Source organism: Zalophus californianus, chromosome 8 (genome assembly GCF_009762305.2).
Source record: "Zalophus californianus isolate mZalCal1 chromosome 8, mZalCal1.pri.v2, whole genome shotgun sequence".
Classification (NCBI taxonomy): domain Eukaryota; kingdom Metazoa; phylum Chordata; class Mammalia; order Carnivora; family Otariidae; genus Zalophus; species Zalophus californianus.
Window position 1 is genome coordinate 80,080,484 of NC_045602.1, and position 16,958 is coordinate 80,097,441.

The 16,958-nt window shown below is 45.2% G+C and overlaps 1 protein-coding gene across 4 annotated transcripts in view; it reads right to left on the reverse strand.

The window, feature by feature from the left end:
• CHST10 (carbohydrate sulfotransferase 10) overlaps positions 1-16,958 on the reverse strand; it is a 35,689-nt gene that overhangs the window by 12,652 nt on the left and 6,079 nt on the right. For 2 of the 4 annotated variants that reach the window (XM_027621040.2, XM_027621039.2), the window contains exons 2-4: positions 15,183-15,255; positions 6,347-6,440; positions 5,659-5,790 (exon numbers count right to left, since the gene is read on the reverse strand). In XM_027621040.2, coding sequence (XP_027476841.2) covers positions 5,659-5,790; positions 6,347-6,419 — 205 coding nt within the window. In that variant the 5' untranslated portion in view covers positions 6,420-6,440; positions 15,183-15,255. Of the gene's footprint in view, positions 1-5,654; positions 5,791-6,346; positions 6,441-15,182; positions 15,256-16,958 lie in introns of those variants that run through there. The other 2 variants (XM_027621041.2, XM_027621042.2) reach the window with 2 other exon arrangements.

Sequence of the window (16,958 nt, forward strand, 5' to 3'; positions counted from 1 at the left end):
ATACTGTATATAATATTCTTAAAAAAAAATTATGGAGAGAACAGCTTAGTGGTTTCCAAGGGGGGTAGGTAGGGGCCAGGGAGGGGAGGTAGGTGTGGCTATGGGGCACCTGGGTGGCTTAGTCGGTTGGGTGTCTGCCTTCGGCTTGGGTCATGGTCCCAGAGTCCTGGGATCAGGCCCTGTATTGGCTCCCTGCTCAGCAGGAGTCTGCTCCTGCCTCTCCCTCTGCCTCCCTCCTCATGCTGTCTCTCAAATAAACAAATAAATATTAAAAAAAAAAAAAAAAGGCAACCCAGGGCTCCTTGTGGTGATGGAGATGTTCTGCATCTTAACTTTATCAATGTCAATATTGTGATTCCAACTCTGCATTATAGTTCTGGAACATGTTACTATTGGGGTAAACTGAGTAAAGGGTACATAGAAATCTGCATTCTCACAACTGCATATGATTCTACAGTGATCTCAAAATTAAAGGTGTAATTTTAAAAAACCAAGTTAGGGGCGCCTGGGTGCCTTAGTCAGTTAAGTGTCTGACTCTTGGTTTTGGCTCAGGTCATGATCTCAGAGTTGTGAGATGCGCTCATCGCAGAGTCTGCCTGAGATTCTCTTCCTCTGCCCCTCCCCCACTCCTCCCTCTCTCTCTCTCCCGCTCTCTTGCTCAAATAAATAAAATCTAAAACAACCACAACAAAAAACCCAAGTTAGCAGTCAAGTTAGTATTTACACATTAGCTTAAAAATTCATGGGAAGTGAGATGAGACCAGACCAATCTTACAAAATGCTAGTCCAGAGTAATAATTTACAAAAAACTGCTTTGGGAGAAACCCTTGGGTAGAATTTGAAGATAATTTTCAGATCTCTAAGATCAAAGAAACATTTACTTTCAAAATTCTGCAAAGTCTAAAAACATAATTAGAAAAAGTAGATAGCAAAAAAAGCATAAAAATCAGCATAATGAAGCATAAACAAAGGCACATTTATTTCATTTAAAAAACAATCAAAACCTCCTCTTGGATCAAGAATAGCAACAGCACACACACTGGACTGCAGCCTTTCACCTACACAGGTTTGCTACACGCTGCCCGCCCCCCCCTCCCCGCCCCGCCGCCCGGGCCCAGCCGGCATGCTGTTAGTGCGCACCATGGCCTGGTGTCCTCCAAGTACAGACGACACTAATAATCCCATCTCCCCATCTGTTATACACTTTTGAGTTATCGGACTCCAATATAAACCTCTTTGCCACACACCTTTAGTAATGCCACTGAAATCTTTGGTCCAGTCTATGTGTGATTTAAAACGCCATCCTAACCAAAGCTGTGCGCAAGAGCTGTTCTGTACTTGCAACAAGGTCAGAGAGCCCTGTCTACAGTATGAAACAAAGCATCAGTGCCCTTGGCCCCAGAGCTCTTGAATACACTCTGAGGACTCCAAGAGACCACCCCCTGCCCATCCTCCTCCTCTGTAACTGTCACCTTTGAGCACTCACATGCTAACAAGAAAATGCACATTCTATGCTTGTCTGGTCACCTCGTGTTCTGACGGTGTCTTCTAAGATGAGCACTGCAATGCTTAGCTCTGCCCCAGGCTGAATGGGTTTTGCAGAATTCTAAGCTTCCTTAATAACATTTTAGATGGGACAATGTATCCTGAATTCTAAACAGCTGCCTTACCAATGAATTTCTGAAGCAACCTGTTTCCCATATTCAGAAGCACAGAGAACAGGCTTTGGCAGCCATGAAACATCTCATCTTCCAACACGACACACATCAGACAGTCATCCACCAATTTTTATCATTTTTATGATTTTAAACTTCTTGGTATTTGCTTCCCCCCATCCCCTGGGCCCTAATTCAAGTAGCTTCAAGTAAAACTGGTAACACAGTTTACGTTTGGTTTTCTTTTTTTTCTGTTGCTCTGCTGACAACCATTTATTTTCAGCAGATGTTATTACCCCCACTATGATCAAAGCACAGTCTCTTTCCCCACCCAGACCCTTTAGGAGCAAGCCTCCAGCCCCAGGATCAAGGATTCTGAGCCTATAGGTATCAGATCACTTTTGTTACAGGCATCGCTATATTTACAGTGCTTTATAAAACGTCTTTACATTTGCCAAGTGATGTACCACCTTGTTCTTCTAGAAGCGAACACATCCGCGAATCTCCCTGACCACACTGTGCATCAGTCCCCAATGCCAGTCACCTCCCCATCACACGCTAGGCATAAGGCAGGCAAAGACATTCAAGGCATGGGCTCTGCCCTCAAGTAGCTTACAGCCAAGGTGAGGGGCTGAGTGGAGGCAAAAGTTTGGAAGAGGAAGCTGAACTAAGCCGAGATGAAAAATCAGTGTCTACACATACATACCGGATTCACAAGGATGTCGTTTTTCATTTCTATTCTCACCATACTATGCCATCAAATTCCCATCACTGAATGGGCTTTATTTCCCTGTGATACAGTCTAGTTATAACACCTGAACCTGGTTCCACATGACACTGAGGTTTGTTAACCAAGGATGAGTCACTGCTACAAATATCTCTATGGCTTCATTGCTGAGCTGAAGACAGACCATAACACTACTTAAAGAAAAAAAAAAAGGTAAGTGAGGTTTCAAACAGCATTTCAAGACAAATCTCTTCCTGTCAGTGTAAGTGGCAGGGAAATCATTAGGAACAGGTAGGTGAAAAGAAAACACACACGCCCAGCGACAGACTGGAACAGAGCTCTGCTTCCCAGAGGTCAGAGCCGGAAGGAGCAGCCCCACAGACACTGGAGTTACAATCGGCTCCCTGAACGCTGAGACCAACGATCTGCCATCTGCTTTACAGGAAATGGAACTTCATCTTTAGGAGACCGCTGTGTTGTCAGTTACTTCTTTGTGATGACACTTCATACTGGGCTTTTGGTTCAAAAACCAAAACACTGTGAACATGAGTGAAATAAATCTCAGCACCTGAGAAAAATCTCTTCCAGCCACATGTTTACAAACCTCTTTCAGTTTCCTGTACAGCTCCAAGATCCACCAGGGGGGTTTAAATGCATTCCTAGACAAAGGGGGCCCCCTAAGGCTAAGTGACTGTAGCCACCAAACCACAGCCCTAGAGGGGCAGGCAATGCCCTCTCGGACGGCCTCCTCGAAGGCTGTGTGTTTAACTTCTCATGGGTGCTCCATCCCTGCTCTGTCACCCAGATTGGCAAGACACCCTGCATGGGAGCTTGTTTCCTTCATTCAGAACTCAGCCAGTGAACATCCATCTTCGTGATCCCAACCAAGAACTTAGGGACAATTAGATACTTTCTGTGTGCTCAAGAAAGGCTGGGTTACATTTGAGCCTGACAATAAAGGGTTCTCACTCTAAGTTTCCTGCACAGTGTGGGACTGACACTGTCCTCACCGGTGGCTCCCACTTCCTGGAGGTAGGAGAGGGGCAGTGGGGCCAAGCGTGCTCTGAGGTTCCCACCAGAAGTTGTCTGCACCACTGTGCTCCCATTCACTAACCACAGCAACCACACCAAACATCCAAGAGTGTAAGAGCTATTTGGTGAGCAGCACCTAAGACGACCACAGATCTTTCCGCCAGGTTTAAAATCGTAAAGCTTTTCATCTTTCCCTGTAGGTTTCATCCTCTATCCCTTTTAACTGTTTGCTCCACACTTCACAAAACCCTCTAGAGCTTCTACACTTCCCCAAAAGTGTTCAGCTTAAAACTTGCCACAACCTAGCAGAATGACACGTTGCTTATCAGATACCACTGAGGAATGCCATGCTCTTCAGAGGCTATTCTGCCAGAGAACACTACAATTCAAAGGGCACACATCTCAATTATTTTTGGTGGAAGTCTTGTAAAATACATTAGCTATACTCCTAGTTTTTGAAAGAAAGTAAACCATTAACCATTTAACCTCATGACTTGCCTTTGAAGTGCCTTCCTTACCAGGAGGTGACATTTAAGGGAAGCATGAGTAAAACGTGTGGACTTGTTGTAACAACAGATTCATATTCTCAGCAGCTGCAGCTCTTTCTATGTTTCTGGTTCTCTAGAGGTGCGCTCCTAGAGATTCTAACTCACTTGGTCTCTGGTCGGGCCAGCAGAGAAAGGTTTACAAAGTCCCACAGATAGTTCTAGAGTGCCACAGGGTGAGAACCACTGCTCTTACTCTTGAGGAGGGACCTCCATCAGAGGTAAGTGGAACTGGACTGGAGCAGCTGGAGAAACAGCTAAATGGTCAAGCGGAAATCACAGACTCCAACGACCCCCTAGATTCGGTGCCTGCTGTCCTGACAGAGGTCCCAGTGCCTGGTGGGAGCCAGGTGGGAGCCATGATTGTCTGTGATTACCCACAGTGCTCTGTGATGCTCCTGCAGTTAATGCCGCCATCCCGAGGCTGTAAGAACCCCTCAGGTCCTCATAAGAGCTCCTGGAAGGTGGGGGTGGTACCTGTAATGACGGCCTGTTGGGCCCGAGCATGGAGGAGCTGAGTTACTGAGTGGAAACCCTGGAGCTGAGAACTAGCTCTTGGGGTTCATTTCAGGGCCTCCCTCTTTGGCCTGCACATCTGCCTTCCAGCCTTGTTGTTCCTCTACAGACAGCATGGAGGAGGGAGAGAGAATGAACGGAGCATTCGGCCCCCAGGGTGGGGTGCTGCACAGCCTGACAGCAGGGAGTATCTGGGCTGCAGTGGAGCCCAGAGCCTGCTGGCCACTCACAGGGCACCGTTCATGCAGCTGCTGGGAGAAAGTGGGGAAAACTCCTGGAACGGATGGACACTCTCCTGATCCCCCCTTCCTAAGGGCCGCTGCCTGCAGGAGAATGTGTGAAGGGTTGTACAGAGTTAAGATGCTGTGCACACCCACATTCACAAGCATCCTATTAGGCAGACGTCGTCAGGCCAACCTGAAGCTGCTCATGAGCCTTTTCAATATCTCCCGTTTGTCTTGCCTCACTTTGCCATGGAAGGAGTTGCCTCAGGGTTCCAGGTGCACCTCCTTACATACGCCAGCAACCTCACAGATCAGAGACCCTCACTGTACTCAGGTCAATCTTGGAGCTGTCAGAGCATGTCTCTCTTGCAGGAAAAAAACCACTAACGCGTAGGTAAGCAAAGGTCAAGGGCATAAACTAAAATAAGTTCTTCTGAATCTGGGTTTGGTGCTCTTTGTACATCTTCATCTGAACACCTACATCATCAAGTCAAGGGGAGTTACCTCAAAGACTACCAGACACAATATTTAAATCACCTTCCTCCCGGTGAACCGAAGGTGACTTTCAAACGCACGGCTAACAGCATGCAGCACCAACTAGAACACAGGGATGCTGGTCAATCATGGCAGCGTCTCATGATGACACCAAGCAGGGCAAAATCCCAAGCCTGGAGCCTAGGAGATGACCTAGCAAATAGTATTGCTGGTAAGAGGCCACCAAAGAAGCCCACAGAGAAAGCACGCTCCACCCGCCCCCAAGGGAGATGCAGGGAAGACACCTTTGTCCTTTCCCACCTCCCCTTCTGCACCTCTGTAACATGAAGGAATTGGACGCCATAACCTTCGAGGTTAATGTTCCTTCGAATGTGTGACAAAGGTCATCCGTGCATATACCCAGAAACAATACCACAGCATTGTCTGGATTAGCTGAAATCCATTCCACAAGGAAGCATACCTACCATCGGGGTCTTTAAAGGTCAACGTGATAAATTTGCTAGCCACCATGAACATGAAAATCACCCAAAAGCATGCGGCCAACAGAAGCCACTGGTGGTGCATGTTGTCAAATGTCAGCCATTCAGTAATTCTTCCTGGAAAACAAAAGTGAGATGCCCCTGGCACTTATAAATACATCAATTAAACATAAAGTAATAAAAAGAACAGGTGGTTTTAGTTAACAGCAACAATATGAATATTTGAAAAAAATTTTCTATTGATACAGGGGTTTGTTGACTTAGTACTTAAATTTTATTCTTAATTAATAATATGAAGTTGTCAATCTGGTAATTCAAACAGATTTAAAACACTCTAATGGAGAGGAGACATTTCTGTTTGTTTTGGGAATACACGATAAGATTTTGCTTTTGTAGATTTGCCTCATAACTCCTTTCTGGCCCAAGCGAACATCAAAACATACTCCTGGTACCCAGCAATAGCCAGTGCCTGGAAGCAGGAGGGCAGAAGGAGTCCGCCAAGGGTCAGACCTTGGCTGTGGTAATTTGTGGAGGGCAGAAGCCATATTGAGGCAATTACAAGCAGGCCTTGCGTAAAATCCTGACATGCTGACAAGATAGATGTAGCCACACCTACAGAATCTCTAAAACAGGACAAATGAACACCAGGGCTTCTCTGTCTCCATTCACTTGCCTGCAAGAGTCTGCGCAGAACCTTGGGGGTGGGTGTTTTTCATGCTGTCACTGCCCGGAGTGATGCAGGGCATGTCAGTCCTCAGCAGGTCATGCTGCAGGGGACACATAAAGAGCCAGGAAGTCACAGTCAGTTCTTGGCAAGTGAGACAAAAAAAGAGTGTGTTTCATTTCACCTTTAACAAAGTGCTTCTTCAAGCCAAACCAAACCACTTAAAGAGGCCATGCTGGGCTGGGTTGGTTTCCACTAGCTGACTGAGGCCATCCATCACTCCTGGGCAGCAGGGAGAACTGGTCCCCTCAACGAGGTGCTGATGACATATGATTTCAGACAGCTTCTGAATGCTGGATGGGACAGAGCTCAGCGGGGACCCAGGTAATCAACTTTCCTCCTTGTCTCAACAACAATTACCTCCTAGAATCTCAATGGAACCAGGCATCTGAAACCTGAATTCCCTCCACCAAGTGGTTATCCAGCCTATACTTAAATCTATCCTTTAATGGGGAGATGCAGCCTGTGCATTTACTGGGTGGTTTGGGAACTACCCTCGGTCACCTCATGTGCTCACCCATTAGACCCAGTGTGTTTCCTGGGGTCTTCAAACAGGGTTGCCAGATTAACTAAATAAAAATGTAGGACACCCAGTTATATTTGAATTTCAGATAAACAATACAGTAGTCTCCCTTATCCACTGGGGATCCTTTCCAAGACTCCCAGTAGGTGCCTGAAACCACAGATAGTACCGAACCCTGTAGACTGTGCTTTTTCCTATACATACTATGGGAAAGTTTAATTTATAAATTAGGCACAGTAAGAGATTAACAATGATAACTAATAATAAAATAGAACCATTGTAACAACATACCATAACAAAAGTTATGTAAATGTGGACTCTCTCTCTTATTGTGCTGTACTTACCCTTCCTGTGATGATGTGAGATGGGAAACTGCTTATGAGATGAGCTGCAGGGAGGGCAATGACATGGGCACAGTGGCATAGCATTAGGCTACTACCAACCTTCTGACCATTCGTCAGAAGGAGGATCATCTGCTTCCGGACCGCGGCTGACCGCGGGTAACTGAAACTATGGAGAGTGAAATCGCAGATAAGGGGGGACTACTGTGAATGATGTCTTAGTAGAAGTATGTCCCAAATATTATAAGGCACATACTTACACTTTAAAGAGTGATTTGTTGTTTCTGAGTTTCAAATGTCACTGGGAGTCCTGTATTCTCTCTGGCCGCACTGCCCAACACGGGGCATACGCACTCCTCTCGAGCTGCCTGAAGCTGGCCTGAGTTGAGTCTTCCTTTCTCCCTCAGTCCTGCTCGTCTGAGGCAGCACGGCACAAAGGAGAGCACCGAGACGGCCCCACCACTCACCAGCTCTGTGACTCAGCACGTCACTTAACCTCCCTAAACCTTGATTTCCCAACACTGAGACAAGGCCCTCCTCCTTCCAGGGTGGTTTCGAGGATTAAAGGGCCTGTAGCCGTGACCCTATAAACATAAACCGACCCTCTCTGACTTTCCAGTTTGATCTGCAAATAGCCTTCTAAGTCTAGTGGCCAGAAATGAATGCGACAGCATGGTCTGCCCCAAGAAGAGGGGAAACGAAAGGCAGACTCATCCCAGGGGGCTCAAGTTCCTAATTCTTGTCTTCCAGAGACAAGTGAGGCAAGACTGTGCCTGGCAGCATAGGGATACTGAGAGACAGTGATACTCAGAGGGGGTCCATCCCCATGGGTCACAGTGGGAGCACTCCACTGAGAAACCCCAACTGCAGGCCTTTTCTAGCAGAAGGGCAGAAGGGCAGAGGTACCAGTGTGGGCAGGGGAGGGAGTAAAGAGAAAGGAGACAAGTACCAGGCAGGAGGTACGCAGCCAGAAGAGAGGGGTATTTGTTCCTTTGGACCAGTTTTCAGGAAGCCTTAGAGGCTGAGGAACACTCTGGGTGCTGAGTGGCCTGGGTCTTGCAACCCGTGCTTTGCTAAGAGAAGTGCTGTGGACAAGCGAATACGGATGAGGGGAGCCACCTGAGGCTGCCTCCCTCACACATGCTTATTCTGCAGAGCCAGAAAACCTCTCGGCGCTGCTTGCTCACGGTGCCCTGCTCTGCTCAGACCTAGGCTTCCAGCCCCTAAGCACCCTCCTGGGCATCAAGGTGGCACTTGGGAGGGTTTTATGGCTTAAGAATCTAATCTTTACAGTGGGAACTAGTCTTCTGAAGGGATCTAATTTGAGTGTGCCCACTGAGCTCACCTCTACATAAAAGTAGGGAGATGATGAATAAACAGCCTTAACATGAAAATGAAGGGTTGTATCATCTGCTCTTCAGGAAGCCAAGTGGCTCAGGGATAGGATTTCTGCATCTGGGCTCGTTGAGATGTGAGAGCTGCATTATCCTGAGGCCATGCCTGCCTTCCTAAGGCTTGGATTTTAATTCCAAGCCAGGAATGCTTTACTTTTTCACCCAGGCCTGGGGTCAGGGGGTGGGGGTCTAATTCTCTTCTCCCAGAAAATCTTCCCAATTTTCACATCTGTAAGGATAAAACCACCACTGCATACCTACCAGTGTGTTGTGAGGTCCCCGTGAGACAGAGCCTGCCAAAGTACCTCCTCTACAACTTACAATCCACCAGCCAATGTCTTCTTTCCGATGGGGAATTTTACTTCAAACACGTTCAACTTGGAAGTGACTTCAATTAAACCCCTATTGAACTAGGACATCTAGAGTGCCCCTTCCTGCTCGGAGCCTGGCCGCTGCACTAAGTCGCGAGAAGGGAGGTCTGCAAGGCCCCTACCTCCCTCTCATCCCCGTCACAGCCCACCTGGACTGGGCAGGGACAGCCCAAGACACCTGGGGACCCTGATGAGGGCTGCAGATGTGGAAAGGTTCATGTGCGTAAGCCCTAGGCCCTGCTAAAAATGTTCTCTCGAGGAGTATAAAGTCACAGACCTCACCAGTGTCTTGGGTAGAGCCGCCCAGACTAGACTGAGGTCTGACAATGACCCTGTGCCCTGCTGCAGGTCCCTTTGCGGCCACAGAGCCTAAGAGAGGTCACTGTGAAAGGCAGCTCGGGAGGGAGCGCTCTCTGCCGGCCATTGGGCTTCTGTAAATGGGAGGTAAGCAGAGCTGGCTTCCCTCCCATGCACAGCAGAGGAAGAGTCAGCTCTCCCTGATGCCCACTCTGTTGGAAACCCCCAAAGCCTCTGTCCATCACCCCACCTAGTTTCATATCCTGCACTGCAACTACCACAGCCTGTTTTCACTCATTCACCATCTGCCCCCCTAGTAGAATGTAAGTGCCCTCGAGTACACCAAGGACTAGAATAGTGCCCGGCATTCAGTAAGACAACAACCATTATTTGCTGAATGCCTCCATCCACCTAGAAACTTATTAGGAAAACTCAGGAGAGATGAAAGGTACTTCTGAAGGTACCTGTCCCAACCTTCTACCCAAGAGTTCCCAAACTCTTTACAGGATGAGGCCCCCAATTTCAACAACCTCAAAATATTTCTCCAGTATCCACATGAGAGTAGTTATGTATTTGATACCTATTACCTGAGACTAGAAAACAATTAAAAGTTACTAGGACTTCAGTATTACTTGAAAATAAAATTATATTTTATAAATTACAGCACTTAACACGCATTTGAACAGATATACAACTTAAATATACTGACTCAGGGGGGTGGTTAAGAAATCTCACTGGAGTCCAAAAATTTTTTTTAAATTTTAAATAAAACTCTGTGCTGAAGGGCAAGCCAATTACAGAGATCCAAAATGTCAATTTATATCTGTAAACAAAAAGGGCAAGTTGCAAAATTGAATGTATGATCCTCTCTGTAAAAAAGTTATATATGTGAATGTACGTGATCATACATATATCCAAACACATACATGCATGTAATGCACAGACTACAATCTTGAGATGATGAAAGCAGTTATTTTTTGCTTTGTACACTTACATATTAAAAAAACTTTTGCAAGTTTTTTTATAGTAAAAACTAATTTTATACCATTTTATAGTAAAAACTAATAAAATATAAAAGATGCCACTTACTTACATGCCCCCTGGTGGTATTTATTTCTGTTTATTTTTTCTACCTGACCACTACTGATTGCAGTTTCCTTACCACTTGGCAAAGTGTGGGAAAGGATGGTAAATACTTTTCTAGCCGGGAAAAAATGGTTAAGTGACAAAATCAACATGTATCTGAATATTTAATAAATACACCTCTGTCTTCATTTGTTTTAGTTTTTTTTTTAAGATTTTATTTATTTGAGAGAGAGAGAGAGAGAGAGCGGGAGAGGACGTGCGGGGTGAGGGGCGGAGGGAGAAGCAGACTCCCCGCCGAGCAGGGAACCCGATGTGGGGCTTGATCCCCAGGATCATGACCTGAGCTGAAGGCAGATGCTTAACCGACTGAGCCACCCAGGCGCCCCTGTCTACATTAGTTTTTATTTAGCTTTTAAAAATGATTTAATATTTAAAACAAAGTGCAGAGACTAATATAAGAAAGATTCTTGGCTCTAATAGTTTTGCTGTACTTACTTGAGTGTTTTTAAAGGAAAGGAAGTGTTAGAAAAATAAGGCTGGAGCCCCTCTCTGCCCCCACCTGGCTCTAATGGCCCTGCACCCCAGACTTATTCCTCCATCAGGGAGGAGTCTTCTGACAGAAGTGGCAGCAGCGGTTTGGAAGGCGGTCTTCCCTGCACAGAGGAAGGCAGGGCCAGCTGCAGAAGAAGGTGGGAAAGCATGTTCACCCAGGGCCTGAAAGGAAACAGTGCATTACATATGGGTGCTTTCTAGGGAGGCCCCTGCTGGGCAGGGAAAGCCTGGGGTGGAGAGATGCACTATTTTTAAGCGCCTACCTTTTTTTCCTCGTGGTCTGTAGTGAAGAAATTCACAAATTACACACAGACTTAGGAGAAAAAAGCTGTTGAGGTGAAAATTTAGATAAACCAGGACTTGTTCTCTGAGTCGTGCTATGTGTGCCAACCAGAACCAGTAAGACTAAAGCTTGGTCCCTCTCAAGTACCCCTCCCCTCAGGCCCAGTATCTCTACAGTTCATAACATATGACACACAAACACAAGTAGATGTATATCAGCATATACTTTTAAGGACACAAAAACCTAAAAATAATTATTTGCCAACTTCATCACGAAAAGGTATATTCATCCATCCAACAAAATAGGTGCCAGGGATACGACCCTGAGTCCCAAACCAAACACATATGCACAGTTTATGTCCTCATAGAGCTTGCCATCTAACCCACATGCATCAAAGAGTCTATCCCAGAAGTGGTGTGAGGTGGAGACAAGGCTCTATGAGAGGAAAATACAAAAGGACAGAACCTGGGTGGAGAGGTCAGGGACAGCAGTTATGTAAGGAGGTCCCCGGGGCCAGGGAACCAGCAGGGAATGGAGGCCCCGGGGGTTAGGCAGGAGAAGTCAGGGGCCCTTGAGTAACTAAAGGAAGCCCCAGTGGCTGGAGTTTCCAGATCAACGTTAGAGATGAGCAAAAGCAGCTATGGTCAGAGAACACTGCATCTTATAGAGCATTTATGGAATTTAGCTTCACCTTGTCAGCAATGGAAAGCCACTAAAGAGAGTTTTCCATGAGAAGAGAGGTAGCAGTGTCATGATTTGATTTAAATTTTGAAGCTATTCTTCCGACAGCACAGTCAAAGATGTAAAGCACTATCCACTTGGCAATTCCCCAGCCTCGACATCATTTCCACAAGTGCAGCAGGAATGTTCTAACACAACTAAGTGTTCTGCATCACCACCTAGACCTACCCTCCTAGATGATGACGACCACCACCGCCACCATAATCATCATCTCCATTAAGGAGATCTAAAAACCAGCACATAAATGCGTAAGATCCACAATATCTGACAGGTTGGGTTTTCACGAAAACTGAAGATGAGGGGTTCCAGTTAGCCATAGCATAGCATGCTTCTGCTTTGGAAGTTCATGCACTCTGAATCTAGGTATGCACCTAATGATGGCTGACTTTACGTTTAGGGCGGTGCTTCCACCCCTGGGTGTACATTAGAATCACCTGGGGCGCTTTTAAAAAATACAGCAATGCCCTGGGCCCCAAGAACACTGAACCCAAGACAACACATATCGCTGGAGATGGATCCAGGGCTTGCTCTAAAAGCTCTGCACAGGATTCTCATGAGCAGCCAGGGCTAAGAACTGTTGGTCCAAGCCCCCAGCCCTTTAAAATGCAGATTCTAGGCATGCTGACATAGTAGCCATTCTCCTACCACCTCCTTCCATTAAAGAATGAAAACTAGCAGCAAAAAACTGTCAATGAGCATCCACTGATGCTTTGAAAAATCAGCTTAAAGAGGTTTAATTAGAATCAAAGACCTCCAGCATTGCTCCCACTTACTCTTCTTTCCAGCCTTCCTACCTATAGGTAATTAGACTCTGTAGAATTAGGATTTGGTCTGACCTTGGAAAAATTACAGTAATTTGCCCTATTTGTTTAAACAAAATGAAAGGCATTCCAAATTCCCTTAGGCCCAGGTCCTCTAAGCCCACCCCACTATCTGCACTGTTTCCCTGAATATACCAATTCTCCACGGGGTTTGCCTCCTGTACAAGGATGACACCCTCAAGGCTCACGACTTCTGTGTGCAAAGAGACTGGGGCCTGAAATCAACAGTCCTTCCTCCATGGCTCTGCCAAGGGCCACTGCTCTCTCCCTGTAGCCCGGTGACAAATGGCCTTTAAAAAGCCTGACATTTTCTGTAATTAACTCTCCTTTGTTCAAGGAGCCAAGGCAACTTCCCAAGTTGCCTCTTGCAGCTAATGGTGGCAAATCTGAGTGTGCCCCAGGCCCCCGGTGGTCACGGTATGCTGCCCTGAAGTGAGCCCCTGGGCCCCCAGGAGTCAGCATACTCATTTTCAGAGCTTTCCTATTTCCAGTCATTAAAGGAGATTTTCACTTGCAGATGTCAGGTTCTGAAACCAAGCCAGAGTTGAACTCTTAGAAAACCCACAAATCAGAACTGGTGGTTAAGGTGACTTCCCTTCTTATGGGGAAAGCAGGGTTAGGAAAGCAAAAACACAGCTGAATCTACCAGAAACCTCAGTCTTTTTTATTTTTTTTTTCCTCTAAACTAAAAGAAAGACAGCACACATTTTACATGTTTGTAATGACTAACAATGGGTTTGGTATTATTACCATCTTCTGGTACAAATTCTCTCTCCCCTGCGTTTTCAGAAAGATGCTCGTAAATCCATTTTGGTCAGCTGCCAATAATATTCCTGCCAGTGGCTTTTCCCTGTGTTTAAGCTGTCCTCCAAAAGCACAAAACCTTTCTGGGTTTGTGTGGAAGAGCTTGACTTCCACCTGCCTTGTTCTACTTTTGCTATGCATACTGACTTATTAAAGGTTCTGAAAAGTCCTGTGGTAAATAAGCCCCTTTAACTCTGTTTAAATAGCTTTTTTCCAAATGTCTTTCATTCATTCAGCAATACTGACCAAGTGCCCACTTTGAGCCAGGACAAATAGAGCTATTAATATATATGATAATACCAAGTGTGAAGGGCCACGGTTAATAACAAAGAAGGGTAAGGGGAATCTTGAGAAGAAACAGAACAGAGTGAGGGAAATCATGCAGCACCTGAGCCAACAGCTCAGGCGTCCCAGTGTCCCAAAAGCAGTGTCCCAAAAGGTGTCGGTGTCCCAGTGTCCCAAAAGCAGCAAGAAGACAGTGTCCCTCATGCTGAGTGAGCTAGAGGTCTAGGAAGTAGCCCAGATAAAGAATCCTTTCAAGGGTCCTTTATGGAGCTGGAAACTCCTGGATCCCCCACCCCCATCACATACATACCCCAGAGAAAGGACATGTCCAGTGTTCAGTTTTTAACATTCATTCAAAACATAGCCAGGCACTAAAGGAAACTTCACAAAAAAAAGACTGGTAATGCACAAGGAGCTGGTAGCCCTGGGGGGGATTAAGAGGAAGAAGGGAAACTCTGTAGCTAAGGGCTGGAGCAACCGGAGACATTCTACAATCAAACCTTCCATATCTTTGGATTTTGAACTAAAATGTTATCACCTAATCAGTAAAATTACTAAGTTACAACGTAATAAAATATTGCACACAAATTTATAATATATATAAAGTGCCATGACAGTCACGGTGATTTTTAAATTCACAGGGTTTCTCTCAATCTAAGTTCAGAAACGTCCTTTGTCTACTTGGTCATAATCATTACAATTTGCTGTCTTAGAATGACTGATCATCCTTAGTTACCAGCATGAAAACACACTCCTTACTCTGTCCAACTGAAGAATGTATCTGAGGTTAAGACAGATTCTCATGGGGGCGCCTGGGTGGCTCAGTCGGTTGAGCATTTGCTTTCAGCTCAGGTCATGATCTCAGGATCCTGGGCTCAAGCCCCATATCAGGATCCCTGCTCAGCGGGGAGTCTCCTTGTCCCTCTCCTTCTACCCCTCTCCCCAACTTGTGTTCTCTCTTTCTGCTCTCTCTCTCAAATGAATAAATAAAATCTTAAAAAAAAAAACCAGATTCTCACTAGTAACAATAATGAACAGCAAACACCTGCCTAGGGTTATCTACATGTCAGGCACTGCTCTTAGCAAACCAAACTCACCTAATCCCCAGCCTGGGAGGGTTCTTCTACCATTATATTTAAGAAAACATCTCTAAGTATAAGTGTACACACTCCTATTTAAGAGTTTTAAATTTCATTAAATCTCCATACGAGCAAGAGAAGAGACAATGAGATTAGTAAATGACATGAATCTCAAGTAACTAGTGAGCTCACACTCTCCTTCACATACCTTCTGAGGCCTGGGATCCACACTTGCTTGCAGCAGTATTTGCTTTGCCTGAGATTCTTGGTTCCTCCTATCACTGTACAGGATAATTAAAAAAACAATAAGCACCATTAGAAGTGACAAAATCGACTTATTTAGTACAAATTGGTTTATACTTGGGAAATAGTTAACCACTTTCATTATTCAAGTACATTTTGCACAACAGGTCTCTTACAGAGGTGGGTATATTTGGAATTCCTGGCAAATGAATAAGTATTCTAAATGTGCCAAAAAAGGTAGCTGTTTAAAAGACTGTTCCCTGTAACTTCAAAGGAAAAATGAAGTTTTGTAGCAAAAAGAATCAAATCCTATTATACCTATTTTATATGTTTGACATTGGGTAAAGGATTCCTGCAGAGGATGATGAAATGATGAAATCTTCCAATGCAAGATCTTCTCTGGATTTTGCATTTCTTTAGGCTTTAACACCCTGGCAAATTCTAGCCAAATGACACATCATGAATGAATAACTGGAAACAAGCCGAACTCGTGGAATTAGAGAGATTACAGATTTAATAGTGTTGGCTGGCAAAATAAACATACAACTCATTTAACACATAATATAGCCCAAACTGCCTGGGATGCATATAGCACACTCTAGCTGTGTTTCCTTTTACTCTGAAGAGCTCAACGTTAAAACTAAAAGCAATTTGATGTTATACAGATGGAAAGATTAAGCTTTATGTACTCACATCCAGATTCTTCCAGACCTGTATCAGAAGAAAACAGACTTCGTTTCTGCAATCTTGAAGGTCCTGAATCCACCTCTCTCCCATTTCTATTTCTGGCTCTCTCCCACCTTTTTATTGTCTAACCTCAAGCATTTGAACATTGATCTGACTATACCTGCAAATTGCCTGGGATATTTCCTGATTCTTTCCCTCCTTTGTTCAGTTTTGCAAACACTCCAGTTTTCATTTTGGGAAAGGAAAGAATTTTTCTCTCAGGTATTTCGTTGAGATTCTATTCTTCAGGGTGAAAAGCAAAGGAAAGATTTTTCTTTCCATCTTGAAATTCCAATTTTGAGCCAAGATGGACTCATCATTACGATGGTAGAAAAGGGAGACTATTTTCTCTCTTTCTGTCTTTTCTTTTTCACCCTGTCACTGAAAATTTCAGTGTGAATAGGTACTGGAGATCAGCAAGCCGGTCGGACCCAAGCTGAGCTGCCTAATTTTAAGACTGTCTGAGACATTTCTCACCCTGGCAGTTAAAACTGACCAATACCCAACTCTTTACAGCCCAAAGGCCCAGACTCTGGGTGTTTCAGAGAAAAAAAGCCCTTTATGAGTCCTCCCCCTTAGCTAACCAGACAGAACCTGGCTGCACTGCTTTCTATTCACTGACTGGCCCTTTCCTGCCTTTAGAGACTTGGAAAACAAAAACGACAGCTTTTGGAAAACCTGGTTCATCTTCCCAGCCAGAAGTGCAGAAATTTATACTTCAAGCTCCAACTTCTGACCGGCCTCTCCACTGTCAAAATCAGGGCTGAGCGCACTCTGCAGCCTATCAGGCAGGAAACATGCATTTCCAACCATCCTTTCCCCTCTCACCCACCAAAGATATACTTAACTGTGCACTTAGGAAAGGGTGCACATGTTCCTTCTTCCCTGCCCTCTCTCTCTGCATGTTCCCTGCACCCAAGTTGGAACATTTTCTTTCTCTTTGCACCCAATCACAAATGCAAATTCTCAGCCAAAGATGAAAGAAGTAAATTATAGATCACCAAGTATCAATCAT